Raw genomic sequence first — 20,695 nt, forward strand, 5'->3', positions numbered from 1 at the left:
GGGCAGAAATTTTACAAACTGACTTGTTGGATAGTGGCATCCTATGATGGTGCCACTTTGAAAGTCACTGAGCTCTTCAGTAAGGCCATTCTACTGCCAGTGTTTGTCTATGGAGGTTGCATGGCTGTGTGCTCGATTTTTGTACCCCTGTCAGCAACAGGTGTGGCTCAAATTGCCGAATCTACTAATTTGAAAGGGTGTCCACTTTTCCATTTATAGTGTTTCTTGCATAGAACGCACAACAACAAGCAGACTAGGTAAATAGATCATTTCTGTTATACTATGAGGTTGTTGTTTTTCTATTCATTACTCGTTTTTAGTTAGCAGAGGAATAGTAAATGAGGATTGTTCTAGCATATCTTCAGTGCGCCTCGGCATACTTTTTTTTAAATGCTTCATTTTTTGGGGGGCTTTGGCAATGATTTTGCCGTGGCGTGCCGCCACCGCTAAATGACTGCAGCGGAAACACTGAGCTGCACACCACCAGTGGTGAAGGAAAACGTGTGTGTGTGTGTGTGTGTGTGTGTGTGGTCCGTGAGTACATGTTTGGTCAACCTGCGTTTTTAGTATGTTCATAAGTAAGTGTGTGTGTTGTCTCCGAGAAGGTTGATCTGAAGGAAATTGTCTTCCACTCGTCCTTTTGACACATTCACTCAATCAGTATTCTTCTCCTCCTTTTGACTGTCCATATCACTTTCTCCCTCTCCCTGTGCCATTCCTCCTTGTTTGTTTTTATTTTATTTAACCTTTATTTAACTAGGCAAGTCAGTTAAGAACAAATTCGTATTTTACAATGACTGCCTACCCCGGCCAAACCCTCCCCTAACCTGGAACACGCTGGGCCAATTCTGCGCCCCCCTATTTGTTAAAGCCTCTTACATCTCACCCTCTGTATTCTTCCTTTCAGTGTGGCAGTGTGCAAGTCATGGGGCATGCCCAGTAGACTATATTCCCAGTAACTTGAACTAATAGGAAATTACATGCATAGAACTTCTAAAATAAAATAAGGCCTTACTCTTTCAAATGCATTTTGCTTTCTAATTTAGATACCAAGTTTTAATAGAATTTCATGCTGCTTTTAGGTTCCGTTTAGGTTTCTGATTTACTTAATCACAAAACCTAATACATTTTTCATGTAATGTGTAAGTATCTAGTTGTACTAAGCTCTTGCTAAGCCAGTGTCTGTTTCAGTGTTGCTATACCTGGGTGTCATGTCCAGTCAGTGGTACTGGGGGCCCCTGGGCCCAGCATTGCAGACAAACTCTTTTGGACACATTTCTGCTGGACAGAGTTGATGACAATGCGCACACACACCCTCCCTCTGTTTCTGGTTAACTATAGGTTTGTGACACAGAGAGGGGGAGAGATAGAGGGAGGGAGAAAATGAGAGCATACAAAGAGCTAGGGGAAGAGAAGGAGTTTGGTCCCAAAGGGAGTGCTGCATTCTGGGATGCTTGGTGACGAAGGAGGCTGAGAATTTGGGGAATAGGAGAGAGTGGTTGGGAATGTAGGGCAAAGCATAAGGTGGATAGGGTGTTCTTAATATAGCAGTCAATTGAAGAATAGTAGGTAATTTCACAGGATTTGCTTCATGCTTTGGAGGAGGATAATTAATTGGCAATGAATAAGCCTGATAATACATTTTTCTTCAAAACTGTGAAGTTCTGTGCCATCTCCCTCCAGCAAGTGGTAGTTTCACATGCCCAGTGTGTCATTCCATTGCTTTCTGGGGAGAGAAGCAAATGGAGAAGGATGTAGTGATGGGGAGATTCACTGGTGTGTGTGAGACAAGTTTGCTGCCTGGATGTCAGGAGGTTGAGATTCCTCACAACAAAGTGATGGCCCCTCTGACTGACTTGCACAGTACCATAAATGTCTGTAGCTGGCCCACCATTTCTCTGAGAGGCATTGTACATGTAATGCCTTCCTTATTCCTTTCCTTGTCTCTTATCTTCATATACACTCATAATTGAAGCGTTGTTGGATCTTAGAATCAGTGGCCTTGACTGTCTGAGAGAACATGAATCACCTTCCATTGCATGCTCTTTATTTCCCTTGTGTGGTCATGCTCTCACTCTGACCATCTGCGTGCTCTCTCCCTATCTCTCTCCATCTCGGTCATTCTATACAGTAAGTACCTGTGTCACCCGGGGTGCTCTTCCCTGTGCTTCTGCTGTGGAAACTGTGCTCTCAGGTGGCACACTAGAACTCAATACAGCAGGCAGCCTGGCTGGCAGGCAGGCAGAGTACAGGCTGAGTACTCCACAAGGAGTCCACCAGGGCGTGAGGTGTTTATTGCTTGGATGGCAGTTCAGTTCACTATTAATTCATGGTTACTCTGTTTGATGAACTCCTCTCAGAAATTGTTTGTCGTGTTCCTCCCTTTGGGACCACAAGAGAGGAAGGACAGAGGGGGAGAAGACAGCAACACGATGTGTTTCACCACTTGCTCTCTGCTCCAGTTACATGACTGTCTTAGAGGAATGAAGCTTTGATTTAGTTTTCCCAGCTTGCGCAACATTTCAGTCAATCAGCTTTTATACTTAAGCAATAACACTTGAGGCCATGTGTTAGGACATTTATCATGGCTGTGATATGGTCTCTTTCTGACTGCCATGTAAAGCACAACTACCCAAAAATGGTTGCTATGGAGGCTCTTCCCCCTTGCTAGCTAGCTAGGATCACCACTTTATTTTAAGAATGTGAAATGTGAGAATTATTTATTTCATCACATTCCCAGTGGGTCAGAAGTTTACATACACTCATAGTATTTGGTAGCATTGCCTTTAAATTGTTTAACTTGGGTCAAACGTTTCAGGTAGCCTTCCACAAGCTTCACACAATAAGTTGGGTGAATTTTGGTCTATTCCTCCTGACAGAGCTGGTGTAACTGATTCAGGTTTGTAGGCCTCCTTGCTCGCACACGCTTTTTCAGTTCTGCCCACAAATTTTCTATAGGATTGAGGTCAGGGCTTTGTGATGGCCACTCCAATACCTTGACTTTGTTGTCCTTAAGCCATTTTTCCACAACTTTGTAAGTATGCTTGGGGTCATTGTCCATTTGGAAGACCCAACAGGGTGGCAGGTTGCCTAGTGGTTAGAGCATTGGACTTGTAACCGAAAGGTTGTAAGACCGAATCCCCGAGCTGACAAGGTAAAAATCTGCCATTCTGCCCCTGAACAAGGCAGTTAACCTACTGTTCCTAGGCCGTCATTGAAAATAAGAATTTATTCTTAACTGACTTGCCTAGTTAAATAAAGGTAAAAAAAATAAATAAACTGCGACCAAGCTTTAATTTCCTGACTGATGTTTTGAGATGTTGCTTCAATATATCCACATCGTTTCCTTCCTCATGAAGCCATCTATTTTCCTCCTGCAGCAAAGCACCCCCACGACATGATGCTGCCACCCCCATGCTTCACGGTTGGGATGGTGTTCTTCAGCTTGCAAGCCTCCCCCCTTTTCCTCTAAACATAACGATGGTCATTATGGCCAAATAGTTTCATCAGACCAGAGAACATTTCTCCAAAAAATACGATCTTTGTCCCCATGTCCAGTTGCAATCCGTAGTCTGGCTTTTTTATGGCGGTTTTGGAGCAGTGATTTCTTCCTTGCTGAGCGGCCTTTCAGGTTATGTCGATATAGGACTCGTTTTACTGTAAATATAGATACTTTTGTGCCTGTTTCCTCCAGCATCTTCACAAGGTCCTTTGCTGTTGTTCTGGGATTGATTTGCACTTTTCGCACCAAAGTACGTTCATCTCTAGGAGACAGAACGCGTCTCCTTCCTGAGCGGTATGACGGCTGTGTGGTCCCATGGTGTTTATACTTGCGTACTACTGTTTGTACAGATGAACGTGGTACCTTCAGGCGTTTTGAAAATTGCTCCCAAGGATGAACCAGACTTGTGGAGGTCTACAATTTTCTTTCTGAGGTCTTGATTGATTTCTTTTGATTTTCTCATGATGTCAAGCAAAGAGGCACTGAGTTTGAAGGTAGGCTTTGAAATACATCCACAGGTACACCTCCAATTGACACATTGTCAATTAGCCTATCAGAAGCTTCTAAAGCCATGACATCATTTTCTGTAAATTTCCAAGCTGTTTAAAGGCACAGTCAACTTAGTGTATGTAAACTTCTGACCCATTGGAATTGTGATACAGTGAATTATAAGTGAAATATTTGTTTGTGCATGACACGTAATTTTTCAAAGTAGATGTCCTAACCGACTTGCCAAAACTAGAGTTTGTTAACAAGACATTTGTGGAGTGGTTGAAAAACGAGTTTTAATGACTCCAACCTAAGTGTATGTAAACTTCCGACTTCAACTGTATATCCAGAAAAATTATGCTGATTCATAATTTAAACTGGCAGAGAAGCTTTTGTCTCGTCCCGATTCCCGACACGTTCGTTATTACAGTACCCAGTGGAGATCGAATTTCAAAATTGCAACAATGTTGCAAATGTCAAAGTGTCTCTATGCTTTTTACAGTGGATCTGTTACAGCTAGGGTTGCAAAGGGTCATACTTTCCAGTAAATGTCCAGACATTTTCCATGGGAAGTTAAGCCTGGGAATTTGGGGAATTTTGCTTAAATTCATCAAAAAAGTTAGCTTATAACATCCTGTATTGGCAGGATAGAATAGCATCTGGTAAGACAAGGGGCGGCGGGCTATGTATTTTTGTAAATAAGCTTCATCAACAAGTGCATAGATGACGTCGTCCTCACGGTGACCGTACGTACATACCAGAAGCCATGGATTACAGGCAATATTCACACTGAGTTAAAGGCTAGAACTGCCGCTTTCAAAGAGCGGGACTCTAACCTGGAAGTGTAAGAAATTCCAATATGCCCTCCGACGAACCGTCAATACAGGACTAAGATCGAATCATACTACATCGGATGTGGCAGGGCTTTCAAACCATTACCGACTACAAAGGGAAGCACAGCCGAGAGCTGCCCAGTGACACAAGCCTACCAGACGAGCTAAACTATGTCTATGCTCACTTCGAGGCAAATGGCAATAAAAAAATGCATGAGGGCACCAGTTGTTCCGGAAGACTGTGTGATCACACTCTCGGCAACCGATGTGAGTAAGACCTTTTAAACAGGTCAAGATTCACAAGGCCGCAGGGCCAGATGGATTTCCAGGACGTGTACTGCGAGCATGCGCTGACCAACTGGCAAGTGTCTTCACTGACATTTTCAACGTCTCCCTGTCTGAGTCTGTAATACCAGAATGTTTTAAGCAGACCACCATAGTGCCTGTGCCCAAGAACACTAAGGCTAGTCTTTACAGGTAAATAATGTGTGGAGACATTTCACTGCAGCTAATGTAGAAGGAAAAGCTGTGTACATTTGCAAATACTGTGCCAAGTCATATGTGATAAATGCAACAGATGCAGAATCATCTGGCCAAGTGCAAAAATTGCCCGAAGCGCTCACAAGCTACCTCTGACAAAATTCCCTCTAATTCTTTTTAAGATGAAAATGATGAATCAGACACCTTATCGATAGCAACAGCTCATGGTCCTCCTGGAATCAGAAGTTTTGTTTTTGACTCAATGGAGAAACGTAGTCCGAGCAATGCTGATGAATGTCTTGCTCAAGATGTGTATGCAACTGGTTTACCTCTGATGCTCACAGGCAATGTGTATTGGAAGAGATTTATGTATGTTCTCCGCCCAGCATACACCCCTCCAACCAGACATGCTTTATCTACTCACTTGCTGGATGCAGAGTTCAAGTGAAGGTCAAGCAAATCACAGAGAAAGCAGACTGCATTGCAATCTCTGATGGGTGGTCGAATGTTCGTGGGCAAGGAATAATTAACTACATCTCCACCCCTCAACCAGTATTCTAAAAGAGCACAGATACAAGGGACAACAGACACACCGGTCTCTACATTGCAGATGAGCTGAAGGCAGTCATCAAGGACCTTGGACCACAGAAAGTATTTGCACTGGTGACAGACAATGCTGCAAACATGAAGGCTGCTTGGACTAAAGTGGAGGAGTTCTACCCTCACATCACACCCATTGGCTGTGCTGCTCATGCATTGAATCTTCTCCTCAAGGACATCATCGCACTGAAAACAATGGATACACTCTACAAGAGGGACAAGGAAATGGTTAGGTATGTGAAGGTTCAAGTTATTGCATAAATCTACCTCACCAAGCAAAGTGAGAAGAATAAGAGCACCACACTGGCCAGGTCGCAGTTGCAAATGAGAACTTGTTCTCAACTAGCCTACCTGGTTAAATAAAGGTGAAAAATTGAAGCTGCCCAGGACCACCCATTGGGCTGGTGCTGTCATCATGTTTGAAAGTCTCCTGGAGGGGAGGGAGTCTCTCCAACAAATGGCCATATCAGTCTGCCGATATGGACAGCCCCATCAAGAGAATCCTCCTGGATGATGTATTTTGGGAGAAAGTGGTAAGCAGCCTGAAATAAATAGATATAGATAGATAGATAGATATAGATGTAGGTAGCAGTAGCACAGATTGTGGATAGCATTGTCTCCCTGTCTGATGTTCAGACTCTGCTTGCAGATGTAAGAGGAGAAATCCGTACTGCCCTTCCCACTTCACTGTTGCTCCATGCAGAGGAAACTGCAGTTCTGAAATGCATCAAAAAAGCATGAAGACTTCTGCCTGAAGCCCATACACGCCGCAGCGTACTTACATTTACATTACATTTTAGTCATTTAGCAGACGCTCTTATCCAGAGCGACTTACAAATTGGTGCATTCACCTATAATATCCAGTGGAACAACCACTTTACAATAGTGCATCTAAATCTTTTAAGGGGGGGGTTAGAAGGATTACTTTATCCTATCCCAGGTATTCCTTGAAGAGGTGGGGTTTCAGGTGTCTCCGGAAGGTGGTGATTGACTCCGCTGTCCTGGCGTCGTGAGGGAGCTTGTTCCACCATTGGGGTGCCAGAGCAGCGAACAGTTTTGACTGGGCTGAGCGGGAACTGTGCTTCCTCAGAGGTAGGGAGGCGAGCAGGCCAGAGGTGGATGAACGGAGTGCCCTTGTTTGGGTGTAGGGCCTGATCAGAGCCTGAAGGTACGGAGGTGCCGTTCCCCTCACAGCTCCGTAGGCAAGCACCATGGTCTTGTAGCGGATGCGAGCTTCGACTGGAAGCCAGTGGAGAGAGCGGAGGAGCGGGGTGACGTGAGAGAACTTGGGAAGGTTGAACACCAGACGGGCTGCGGCGTTCTGGATGAGTTGTAGGGGTTTAATGGCACAGGCAGGGAGCCCAGCCAACAGCGAGTTGCAGTAATCCAGACGGGAGATGACAAGTGCCTGGATTAGGACCTGCGCCGCTTCCTGTGTGAGGCAGGGTCGTACTCTGCGAATGTTGTAGAGCATGAACCTACAGGATCGGGTCACCGCCTTGATGTTGGTGGAGAACGACAGGGTGTTGTCCAGGGTCACGCCAAGGCTCTTAGCACTCTGGGAGGAGGACACAAGGGAGTTGTCAACCGTGATGGCGAGATCATGGAACGGGCAGTCCTTCCCCGGGAGGAAGAGCAGCTCCGTCTTGCCGAGGTTCAGCTTGAGGTGGTGATCCGTCATCCACACTGATATGTCTGCCAGACATGCAGAGATGCGATTCGCCACCTGGTTGTCAGAAGGGGGAAAGGAGAAGATTAATTGTGTGTCATCTGCATAGCAATGATATGAGAGACCATGTGAGGATATGACAGAGCCAAGTGACTTGGTGTATAGCGAGAATAGGAGTGGGCCAAGAACAGAGCCCTGGGGGACACCAGTGGTGAGAGCACGTGGTGCGGAGACAGATTCTTGCCACGCCACCTGGTAGGAGCGACCTGTCAGGTAGGACGCAATCCAAGCGTGCGCGGTGCCGGAGATGCCCAGCTCGGAGAGGGTGGAGAGGAGGATCTGATGGTTCACGGTATCAAAGGCAGCAGATAGGTCTAGAAGGATGAGAGCAGAGGAGAGAGAGTTAGCTTTAGCAGTGCGGAGAGCCTCCGTGACACAGAGAAGAGCAGTCTCAGTTGAATGCCCAGTCTTGAAACCTGACTGATTAGGATCAAGAAGGTCATTCTGAGAGAGATAGCAAGAGAGCTGGCCAAGCACGGCGCGTTCAAGAGTTTTGGAGAGAAAGGAAAGAAGGGATACTGGCCTGTAGTTGTTGACATCGGAGGGATCGAGTGTAGGTTTTTTCAGAAGGGGTGCAACTCTCGCTCTCTTGAAGACGGAAGGGACGTAGCCAGCGGTCAAGGATGCGTTGATGAGCGAGGTGAGGTAGGGGAGAAGGTCTCTGGAAATGGTCTGGAGAAGAGAGGAGGGGATAGGGTCAAGTGGGCAGGTTGTTGGGCGGCCGGCCGTCACAAGACGCGAGAGTTCATCTGGAGAGAGAGGGGAGAAAGAGGTCAAAGCACAGGGTAGGGCAGTGTGAGCAGGACCAGCAGTGTCGTTTGACTTAGCAAACGAGGATCGGATGTCGTCAACCTTCTTTTCAAAATGGTTGACGAAGTCATCCGCAGAGAGGGAGGAGGGGGGGGGGAGGGGGAGGAGGATTAAGGAGGGAGGAGAAGGTAGCAAAGAGCTTCCTAGGGTTAGAGGCAGATGCTTGGAGTTTAGAGTGGTAGAAAGTGGCTTTAGCAGCAGAGACAGAAGAGGAAAATGTAGAGCCGGCCTGGAGGATAGGGGACAGAGGAAATCAAAGGATGCAGAGAGGGAGGAGAGGAGGGTTGAGGAGGCAGAATCAGGAGATAGGTTGGAGAAGGTTTGAGCAGAGGGAAGAGATGATAGGATGGAAGAGGAGAGAGTAGCGGGAGAGAGAGAGCGAAGGTTGGGACGGCGCAATACCATCCGAGTAGGGGGAGAGTGAGAAGTGTTGGATGAGAGCGAGAGGGAAAAGGATACAAGGTAGTGGTCGGAGACTTGGAGGGGAGTTGCAATGAGATTAGTGGAAGAACAGCATCTAGTAAAGATGAGGTCAAGCGTATTGCCTGCCTTGTGAGTAGGGGGGGAAGGTGAGAGGGTGAGGTCGAAAGAGGAGAGGAGTGGAAAGAAGGAGGCAGAGAGGAATGAGTCGAAGGTAGACGTGGGGAGGTTAAAGTCACCCAGAACTGTGAGAGGTGAGCCATCCTCAGGAAAGGAACTTATCAAGGCGTCAAGCTCATTGATGAACTCTCCAAGGGAACCTGGAGGGCGATAAATGATAAGGATGTTAAGCTTGAAAGGGCTGGTAACTGTGACAGCATGGAATTCAAATGAGGAGATAGACAGATGGGTCAGGGGAGAAAGAGAGAATGTCCACTTGGGAGAGATGAGGATTCCAGTGCCACCACCCCGCTGGCTCGATGCTCTAGGGGTATGCGAGAACACGTAGTCAGACGAGGAGAGCGCAGTAGGAGTAGCAGTGTTATCTGTGGTGATCCATGTTTCCGTCAGCGCCAGGAAGTCTAGGGACTGGAGGGTAGCATAGGCTGAGATGAACTCAGCCTTGTTGGCCGCAGACCGGCAGTTCCAGAGGCTGCCGGAGACCTGGAACTCCACGTGGGTCGTGCGCGCTGGGACCACCAGGTTAGAGCGGCAGCGGCCACGCGGTGTGGAGCGTTTGTATGGCCTGTGCAGAGGAGAGAGAACAGGGATAGGCAGACACATAGTAGACAAGCTACAGAAGAGGCTACGCTAATGCAAATGAGATTGGAGTGACAAGTGGACTACACGTCTCGATTGTTCAGGAAGTTAAGCTTACGTTGCAAAAATGTTATTGACTAAAATGATACAGTACTGCTGGCTGGTGGAGTAGGCTAGCTAGCAGTGGCTGCGTTGTTGACTTTGAACGTGTAGCTGGCTAGGTAACCTCGGTAGTTTCAGTACTACACCTTGTCATGATACAAAGCAACTTTGTAGCTAGCTAGCTAACATAACACTAATCAAGACGTTCCTTGTAGTGTATTTAGTTTCAACAATGCTGCTCGTCGGTAATAGTTGGCTAGGTTAGGAAAAATGGCGTCGCGGGGGACGGAAATAGCTGGCTAGCTAACCTCGATGGCTGGCTAGCTAACAATTATCAATTAACAATTATCAAGCTATGACAAAGACAACTAGGTAGCTCGCTAGGTAACACTGCACTAGTCAAATCGTTCCGTTGTGAAGTATTAGTAACTACAGCACTGCTAGTCGGTAACGGACGGCTATCTGGCAGTGGGTTAATGATGACTAGGTGTGTTGAGTAAGTCTGGCGCCGCGTCGCGGCTGGCTAGCACACCTCGATAATACTCAAACTCAAACTACACAATTTATCTTAGATACAGAGACAGCACAGACAACTATGTAGCTGGCTAACTAACACTAACACCACACTAATCAAGTCGTTGCGTTGTAATGTAATAGTTTCTGCGGTGCTGTTAGTCGGTAGAAGTTGGCTAGCTAACAGTGATGACTAGCTAGCTAGCAGCTAGCAGTGTTGACTACGTTAGGAGGACGAAGATAGCTAGCCTCGATAATTACTCAGTTACTCTAAACTACACAATTATCTTTGATACAAAGACGGCTATGTAGCTAGCTAAGAAGAATTGCTCAGATCAAACAAATCAAGCCGTTGTAATGTAGCGAAGTGGAATATTACCTGTGGAGCGAAGCGTGGTGCGACTGCTCGCCCCAAACCTTCTCTACTTGTTGGACCCCAAGTATGCTGGCAAGAGCATCATGTCTGGTGCAGAGATCAACAAGGCCTATGGTGTCATCACTACTGTGTCTCGCCACATTGGCCTGGATGAGGGCAAGGTTCTTGGCAGTCTGGCACAGGACACTTCTAAGCAAGGGCTTTGGGATGGAGATGCAATATGGCAGTCGTGCCAACATATCTCATCAGCCACCTGGTGGAAGGGACTTTGTGGATCGGAGGCACTTTCCCGTTGCCTCGATCACGCTCCAAATCCCACCAACATCAGCCGCCTCAGAGCGCAACTGGTCCTTGTTTGGGAACACACACACCAAAGCACACAACAGGCTGACCAATACAATGGTTGAAATATTTGTGGCCTTCGGAGCAAATGTGAGGCTTTTTGAGCCTGACAACGAGCCATTCTCCACAAGATTGGAAAGCGACAGTGAAGATGAGGCCTCAGTCTGATGTTCAAGAGGTGGACATTGAGGAGGTCCAGGGAGAAGATGGAAGCCTGAGTGGAAGACATCAAAGCTTTAGTTTCTAGACTATCATTTTACAGATTTTTTGGGAGATGCAATGAATCATTGGTGATCATTCAAAATTCCCTTTCTTTTGTTGTTCAGTGAAATCATCATGTGAAGTCAACTCATTTAATTAAAGTTCAAATCGTAACTAAATCGTTTTTTTCTTTTTTCTTGGAAGGATTTAATCATTTGTAATTATTTTTACTTATGATAAGGTAAATATATGCAAAAAAAATCTACTTTTTAAATGGTATTAATTTGCATATATTCCTAATTTAAATCCTACGGAAAGTTTCCACCTCTGAATATTCACCAAAATGTGCCACTCTAGTAACAGCACTGTTTTTCTGAATGTGGCCATGTGTATGTTGTCTGGTATGTCATGGGATAGACTCTTACTCTAAATCACCTGTTGTATGCTGGCTATAGTGGGTTAGCCATTTCAACGAAGTGACTATTAAGTATGGCCATAGAGATCATTTTTTGGGGAATTAGACATGATCAGTCTTTGTTGCATGCTTCCCTCTCTTCCCCCCCAGTGATGGACACCAAGGCGGTGTTTACTGCCCTGTACAGTGTGTGTGAGGAGAATGCTACGTTCTTCTCTGAGGGTGCTCAGGGGGTCCAGGGTGGCGCGGCACAGCGGCTGGTGGACACCATGACCCTGATCCAGGAGCACGCTCGCAGCCTGGAACCTGTCATCTCCGGCTTCGCAGCCATCTACCACCACTTTGACTTTGACCCACACATACCAGCCAATGGATACCGCTCTCTAGTCAAGGTAGGATGGCAGGGTTTGTGTGTCTGTATGTGTGACAACTCCCTAGTTTTTTTTTTGTTTTACCTTTATTTTACTAGGCAAGTCAGTTAAGAACAAATTGTTATTTTCAATGACGGCCGAGGAACAGTGGGTTAACTGCCTTTTTCAGGGGCAGAGCGACAGATTTTTACCTTGTCAGCTCGGGGATTCGATCTTGCAACCTTCCGGCTACTTGTCCAACGCTCTAACCCCTAGGCTACCTGCCACCCCAAGAGGGAGTGTGTGAGCGTTAAGAGGGAGTGTGTATGTGAGCGTCCTTAGTGCATATGTGTGTGCCTGACGGTCTCTCAACATTGGGAAAAATTCAGCACCAATATTGTATGCCTCAAGTTTATTTTGTATTCTGTTAGTTTTTTTTTGCTACCAATTGATTGAGTGTCATAATATAACCTCTTCAGGCTCCCTCTTGTATTGATGAGAAATCATGACCTTCTCTCTGCCAGCTGCTTACCTCTATTAAATGTCTCTGAATTTCTGTCTCCACTTTTTTAATGGTCTGTCTCTCACACTCCTTTTCTGTACCTGTCGTTATTTTCTCTCACACATTCTCTTTTTTGAATGTTATTTCTATCACTCACACACAGCACTTTTCTTCCTCCCCCTATTTCTCACTCCCTTCTCCTTTTCCTCCCACCCCTCTCTTAGGTGGTGCGCTGCTGCATTCTCCACATCATCCACAAGGGGCGCTACATCTCCACCAACCGACGCAGCATCTTCTTTCGGACGGCCCACAATGCAGGGGAGATGGAGGCCTACTGCTCGGCCCTATGTCAGCTGAGAGCCCTGCTCTACCTGGCCCAGCGACTGCTGCACGACAACAGCCACGGGAACCTCTTCTTCCACGAGGAGAGCGGCCTCAGCCAGAGCTTCATCCGGGAGTACTCCTCCATGCACAAGGGCTGCTTCTACGGACGCTGCCTTGGATTCCAGGTGGGGGGATTGGGAGGGAGGAATACTTTTGGGATGACCTTGAGGCCCTTTTTGTTAGCCTCAGGGAAAAGTATTTTGTAGTGATTTTTGTTTCATGTCTCTCCTCTTCCAGTTCACTCCAGCCATCCGTCCCTGTCTGCAGACCATAGCCATCGGCCTGGTGGCCTTCGGAGAGAACTACAGGCGCCACCAGTCAGGCATTGGTCAGTGGCTCCAGCAAACCTCCCTATTGATGGAAACAAAAGCCACTCAATCATTAAGTCATTCTCATTTACATCCTAAACCATTCTACTGACATGGCAACTCAGTCGACGTGAAGGGATTGTGAGGGTGAATATCAATGCTAGAGACAATGCATCATTAAAGGATCATTTAAAGGGAGACTTTCATTAACTCACACACACATTTGAAATACTTTATTTTAATCGCCAAATCACATTACAGTCAAGGATTCCAACCTTTCATAGGTCATTGATATATGGACACTTGTGAGTACAGAAAGCACCTTCTCCGTACAGCACACATACACAAGTAAGCATTTCACTGTCAGTCTACACCTGTTGTTTACGAAGGATGTGATGGCACATGATCTAACAGTCTTTTGCTCTATGCTGCTTCCCAGTGGAGGAAGGAGGTATTGCACCGTATGGTGAGTGTCTGTCCCCCTGACCACTGCCATAGTCTTAGTCTGGGACATAAAGCCAGGCTTTGACATGGTTAATAGGTGACCACAGGCATAGCATGACCAAGTCTTAGTGTTTAATTAGATTAGTGGAATCATCTGTTTTAGTGCCATACAAATAGCCATACAATTCAGCTCTCCTGGACAACAGGTGACCACTGCTCCGTCTCATCCAGTCACTCCTGTAGCTACAGGTATTGAAATAGTTCTGTTTAACAGTAGCATCTTCTGCCTCCACTCATGGCCATCGCTCTCTCTGCCTCCCCATCCCTGTGTTTCTGTCTCAGTGAGTTGATTTACATTTAAGTCATTTAGCAGACGCTCTTATCCAGAGCGACTTACGATTTGATGTGTTAGCATCCACTCACTCCCTCTCCTCCTCCACTCTCCCTTTTTTCCCTGTCCCTTTTCTGTCATTCATCTTTATCCATACCTATAAATTTTTCCCTCTGCCACTTCCACTACCTTGTCCCCCGCTCTTTTTACCTGCAACTGTCTTTATCACCCTCTCCTTCTTGCCTGCCTCCACTATCTTCTCTCCCCCCTTCCCTCTGTCTCCAGGTGTAGCCGCCAGCTCCTTCTTTACCTCAGGGAAGTACGCCATCGACCCAGAGTTAAGGGGGGCGGAGTTTGAACGCATCACTCAGAACCTGGACGTCCACTTCTGGAAGGCCTTCTGGAACATCACAGAGACCGAGGTTCTATCTGTGAGTCACTGACCACTGGACGGACCTTGGAACGGGTCGCTGGTAGAATACTCTCCCCTTGCGCTGGGATGTAAAGCTCAGTGGTAGATTACTCTTCCCTTGTATGCGTTTCTCAGCGTTTGTCCTGTTGGCTATTTTGACTCTGTGTCTTTCATTCCTCTCAAAGTTATGTAGTTGCAGAGCATGTAATACTGTCACTGTGTTTAGATTTTACCAGATGCTTTCCTGCCATGAGGAGATGCTCTCAGCTTTGTCTTTTGTCAAGTTTATTGACCAACAAATGACCGGAAGATCAAAAGAATGAAATTATATGGTGAATTATGAATGTTTATCTGATTCGCCCTCAGCCTTCCCTCTCTTTCTTGTCCCTCCTCCTAAAGGAAAAGACTGAAACATTGCGGTGTATCTGTGACGGATGACAAAGTAATCTTCTTCCTCCCCTCCTTGCCTTCCACTCTCCCCCTCAGAGTCTAGCCAGTATGACATCCACCCAGGTGAAGGTGAACCGTGCCCTCTCGGTGCCCCCTGTGCCCTTTGACCTCCCACTGGTGGCTGATCCCCACCTCACTGTCACCATAGAGGCCCCGTCAGCCCACACCGGCCCTGGCCCCGTACAGATGAGGCTGATCTCTTACGAGCTGAGGGAGGGACAGGTAACTAAAGCCTTGTTCATATTGGCAGTTTGAAGTGACTCGAATCCATAAAAAAAAATATTTAAAAAATCTGATTGAAATCGTACTTTTCCTGCAGTCTGAACAGCCAAAATGCACATGGGATCGGATATTTCAAGCCACATTACAATCCACCTTAATATGTGATGAAAAAGGAGGACCAAGGCAATGTTCATATAATAAATTGAAATGCCTTTATTTGTATGTTCAATGGAAACAAAGATGAAAAACTAGTAAGCAATACTATACACATTCAAAAGTGAAATACTGTAGATATGTTATCAAAATGCAAATCAAGGCTAGAAGCATAATTCAAAACGTTGTGCAATGTAAACAAGTTTGAATTGGACAAATGCAGGTAGAGTTGAAGTCGGAAGTTTACATACACTTAGGTTGGAGTCATTAAAACTCATTTTTCAACCACTCCACAAATTTCTTGTTAGCAAACTATTGTTTTGGCAAGTCGGTTAGGACATCTACTTTGTGCATGACACAAGTCATTTTTCCAACAATTGTTTACAGACAGATTATTTCACTTATAATTCAGTGGGTCAGAAGATTACATAAACTAACTTGACTGTGCCTTTTAAACAGCTTGGAAAATTCCAGAAAAATGATGTCATGGCTTTAGAAGCTCCTGAAAGGCTAATTGACATAATTTGAGTCAATTGAAGGTGTACCTGTGGATGTATTTCAAGACCTACCTTCAAACTCAGTGCCTCTTTGCTTGACATCATGAGAAAATCAAAAGAAATCAGCCAAGACCTCAAAGAAAATTGTAGACCTCCACAAGTCTGTTTCACCCTTGGGAGCAATTTTCAAGTGCCTGAAGGTACCACGTTCATCTGTACAAACAATAGTACGCAAGTATAAACACCATGGGACCACACAGCCGTCATACCGCTCAGAAAGGAGATGCATTCTGTCTCCTAGAGATGAACGTACTTTGGTGTGAAAAGTGCAAATCAATCCCAGAACAACAGCAAAGGACCTTGTGAAGATGCTGGAGGAAACGGGTACAAAAGTATCTATATCCACAGTAAAACAAGTCCTATATCGACATAACCTGAAAGGCCGCTCAGCAAGGAAGAAGCCACTGCTCCAAAACGCCATAAAAAAGCCAGACTACGGTTTGCAACTGCACATGGGGACAAAGATTGTACTTTTTGGAGAAAAGGGGGACGCTTGCAAGCTGAAGAACACCATCCCAACCGTGAAGCACAGGGGTGGCAGCATCATGTTGTGGGGGTGCTTTGCTGCAGGAGGGACTGGTGCACTTCACAAAATAGATGGCATCATGAGGACGGTAAATGATGTGGATATATTGAAGCAACATCTCAAGGCATCAGTCAGGAAGTTAAAGCTTGGTCGCAAATGGGTCTTCCAAATGGACAATTACCCCAAGCATACTTCCAAAGTTGTGGCAAAATGGCTTAAGGACAACAAAGTCAAGGTATTGGAGTGGTCATCACAAAGCCCTGACCTCAATCCTATAGAAAATTTGTGGGCAGAGCTGAAAAGGCGTGTGCAAGCAAGGAGTCCTACAAACTAGACTCAGTTACACCAGCTCTGTCAGGAGGAATAGGCCAAAATTCACCCAACTTATTGTGGGAAGCTTGTGGAAGGCTACCCAAAATGTTTGACTCAAGTTAAACAATGTAAAGGCATTGCTACCAAATACTAATTGAGTGTATGTTAACTGCTGACCCACTGGGAATGTGATGAAAGAAATAAAAGCTGAAATAATTCTCTCTCCTATTATTCTGACATTTCACAATTTAAAAATAATGTGGTGATCCTAACTGTCCTAAGGCAGGGATTTTTTACTAGGATTAAATGTCAGGAATTATGAAAAACTCAGTTAAATGTATTTGGCTAAGGTGTATGTAAACTTCTGACTTCAACTGTAGGTCCCGCTTCGTTCTTTGGTTCCTAGTGAATACAACCCTGGTCTCATACTGGTTACATTCCAGTCTCAGCTGGTTGTAGGTCAAAGTTCACTTTTGTTAACCTTTCAAATCTGACACGCAGAACCTTTGACTGGTAGATCAAAATGTGCTGCTGTCGCTATAAAACCTTTGACAGCAGCAGTCTGACAGTGTGTATTTCCCAAATTAATTGGCTTTAAGCTGCTGCTTTCATCAGCTGTTGAGAAGCCTCTTCCTGCGTGAAATGCTTGAACATCAAGGGATTCTGTTAATTTGCGTTTCCTTCGTTTGAGAGCAGCTGTAGTAAAAGACAGTGTCTTCTCTGCTCATCCGCAGCTCTTAATCCCTTTAAATCCACACACACATTTTATTTATTTGGGGAGGTATTGAACAGCAGCGCTGAGCATCTGTAGTCTGGCATTAAACCAGACATGATATCAGCCAACACTTTTAACTCACTCATTGATCCTGCTCAGTCAAAGAGCTGTTGTCTTATGTGGAGAACACAAGCGAAAGCCTCTCTGCTGTTCCCTGCTAATGTTAATGAATGGGAATGAGGATGGTGTGTTTGTGGTGGAGCTGGAAGGACCGTCCAGAGCAGAGAACAAACCACACGGCTAATCCTGACTGAAGGGATTGTTCAACAGAGAGCTGTAAAGCAAACGGACAAATCAACATCTGTAGCAATTGAAGTGAAAACAGAATTTTTCTAGCTTTGATTGTGATTCTCTGGCTGTCTCTGTCTCCCTCCCTCTGTAGGACAGTGAGGCGTTGCTGTCCCTGTCTCGTTCTGAGGGGGGTCCTATCTCCCTGTCTCTGGGAATGAAGACCAAGCAGAGCCCCCCTTCTCGCTGGCTCCTGGTGCACTACCACGGAGGAGGCTTTGTGGCCCAGACCTCCAAGTCTCACGAGGTAACAACACATTCTGTTCTCGTTTGTTTGTTGGGGAGGAATTGACCATCACGTTTCACCTTTAACCTCACTAGTGTCTCTATGGTGGAAACCCATGGTGTGGCCTGGTTCTCTCCACAGCCTATCATGTTCAAGACCTCAATGTCTTTTTTTTATTTATTATTATAGTTAACTGGAATCAAACCATTCTAATGAACAGTTTGAGAATTGCGTTGTTAGAGGGGTACTTGGTGGTCTTGAGGATATTTACATTTAAGTAATTTAGCAGACGCTCTTATCCAGAGCGACTTACAAATTGGTGCATTCACCTTATAATATCCAGTGGAACAACCACTTTACAATAGTGCATCTAAATCTTTTAAGGGGGGGTTGGAAGGATTACTTTATCCTATCCCAGGTATTCCTTAAAGAGGTGGGGTTTCAGGTGTCTCTGGAAGGTGGTGATTGACTCCGCTGTCCTGGCGTCGTGAGGGAGCTTGTTCCACCATCGGAATGATTGTGTTTTCACTCCATGGCTTCCCTGTAATGAGCCGTTCCTGCTAATGACTGTTTAATTCATCCAAAAGGCTTGATAGACACAACCTGACTTTATTTGTATCACTCTATATTATCCAGTGATTGGTGCAGATCAGCCCCCCTTTCCCCCTCTTCCACTCCCGTCTGTCTCTCCTCCCTCCTCATTCCATCTCCTCTCTCTCCCCCCTGTATTATATAACCAGCAGGGTACTTTAAACAACTGAGACACGTCACCATGAAACCAGAGTGGACTGGCAGTCCCTTGATCTCCAATAGCCTTGCAACCAGAGGCTATAGGAAGTGATCTGAGGAGGAACAAGCCTGTCATGTTGAATTAGCCTGGAACTCTGCATGAAGATATTATGGCTTTATATTACATAGGCCCTAATGGAAGATGTGTGTCTGTGTGTGATCTCTAGGCTCTCTCCTCTAACCCTGTCCTCTACACTTTCCTCCTTTCTGATCATTATTCCCTTTGTTCTCTACTCTCCTTTGTCCTAATGACCTCTTCTGTCATTTTTGTAATCCACCCCTGCTCTTTGCCTTCCTTTCTCTCTCCTCTCTTTTTCACTGTACCCACTCTGTTCTTCCTTCTTCCTCATGGCCAGTGAGGAGATGGATAGAGTCTGTGAGGGCAGTCATCTCTCTCTATGGGGGCCGCTGGCAAGCCTTGTGATTGGCAGACCTGGCCAGCGGCGCTGACGGGTGTCAAACGTATCATGTACTGACAATGACGGTCGTTCAAATTGACACGCAGGCGCACACCACGCCACACCACGCCACGCCACACCACGCCACACCACGCCACACCACACATGCCAGCGGTGCCAGACTGTGATGCATTATGACAGCGTGGCTTTAAGGGAGCAGGGCAGATTCCCAGGAATGGTGTTGAGGTGGTGTCTGGCAGTGTGATGTGGTCACATCCAGTCATGGGCCACTGAGGTGAGGCTCTCTGTGTATTGTTTAGAGAGGCGGAGCTGTCACTACTGACACTGTCACTGATGCTTAGAGAGAAGAGGAGAGGTGTTCGAAGGACAGGAGAGAAACTTCTGTAGAGGAGGGCAGACTAATATTGTCAGATGTATACACTCTTGACTTCTCACTTAGCTAAGTACTTGATGACCGTACAAGGTTATAATATAAAAAGCAAGTATTCTAAGGATGTTTGATCTGGAAAGTATGTCTAAGAATGCTAATCATTTAGCTACCATGACATCAAATTGCATGGCAACAACAGGTTAACACCACCCCTGTGTCGTGAGAGCAAGGTTGTCATGTTGCATTTGTGAGCACAGTGCACATACCTAGTATTTTCATAACAGAATTACCAAGCCACCACTGGAGTTAGGCAGTGTATGTTTGGGGTTGGGTTGGTAGTTCACCAATACAGAACCTGCACGGTGGGAATCTGATACCAGGACCTCTCTCCTATCCTTCCCAACACCACCTCCTGTAAGGATAGCTAGGGAGCACTAAGAAACATTCAGAACTGCAAACAGCACTCTGCCTGCCCTGGTAGGGGGTTGCACCATCTATAGTAAACTCACTCCTTTCACCTCCATTCACCCCCTTTCTCTCTTCTCCAGCCGTACCTGAAGAGCTGGTCTCAGGACCTGGGTGTGCCCATCCTGTCTGTAGACTACTCTCTGGCCCCTGAAGCCCCCTTCCCCAGGGCCCTGGAGGACTGCTTCTACGCCTACTGCTGGGCCATCAAGAACCACCACCTGCTGGGTAGGACAGCACACTACTACCACTTTATCTAACCCTACTGCTGGGTAGGACAACACACCACTACCACTTTATCTTAGAATGGTCTTTAATGTCCCCAGGGGGAAAATGTATTTAACAACATTTTGATGCTGTACAGTTGAAGTCATAAGTTTACATACACTTAGGTTGAGTCATTAAAACTCGTATTTTTAACCACTCCACAAATTTCTTGTTAACAAACTCTAGTTTTGGCAAGTTGGTTAGGACATCTACTTTGTGCATGACACAAGTAATTTTTCCAACAATTGTTTACAGATTATTTCACTTATAATTCACTGTATCACAATTCCAGTGGGTCAGAAGTTTACATACACTAAGTTGACTGTGCCTTTAAACAGCTTGGAAAATTCCAGAAAATGATGTCATGGCTTTAGAAGCTTCTGATGGGCTAATTGACATGATTTGAGTCAATTGGAGGTGTACCTGTGGATGTATTTCAAGGCCTACCTTCAAACTCAGTGCCTCTTTGCTTGACATCATGGGGAAATCAAAAGAAATCAGCCAAGACCTCATCCTTGGGAGCAATTTCCAAATGCCTGAAGGTACCACGTTCATCTGTACAAACAGTAGTACG

The 20,695-nt window shown here is 45.8% G+C and overlaps 1 protein-coding gene across 2 annotated transcripts in view; it reads left to right on the forward strand.

Moving 5' to 3' along the window:
- LOC106577399 (hormone-sensitive lipase) overlaps positions 1–20,695 on the forward strand; it is a 53,442-nt gene that overhangs the window by 14,744 nt on the left and 18,003 nt on the right. For both annotated transcript variants that reach the window (XM_082961227.1, XM_082961229.1), the window contains exons 2-8: positions 11,722–11,963; positions 12,648–12,932; positions 13,045–13,135; positions 14,176–14,321; positions 14,789–14,974; positions 17,680–17,832; positions 19,938–20,082. In XM_082961227.1, the coding sequence (XP_082817353.1) occupies positions 11,722–11,963; positions 12,648–12,932; positions 13,045–13,135; positions 14,176–14,321; positions 14,789–14,974; positions 17,680–17,832; positions 19,938–20,082 (1,248 nt within the window). The remainder of the gene's footprint in view (positions 1–11,721; positions 11,964–12,647; positions 12,933–13,044; positions 13,136–14,175; positions 14,322–14,788; positions 14,975–17,679; positions 17,833–19,937; positions 20,083–20,695) is intronic.

This window comes from Salmo salar, chromosome 02, assembly GCF_965601325.2.
Source record: "Salmo salar chromosome 02, fSalSal1, whole genome shotgun sequence".
NCBI classification, from domain to species: domain Eukaryota; kingdom Metazoa; phylum Chordata; class Actinopteri; order Salmoniformes; family Salmonidae; genus Salmo; species Salmo salar.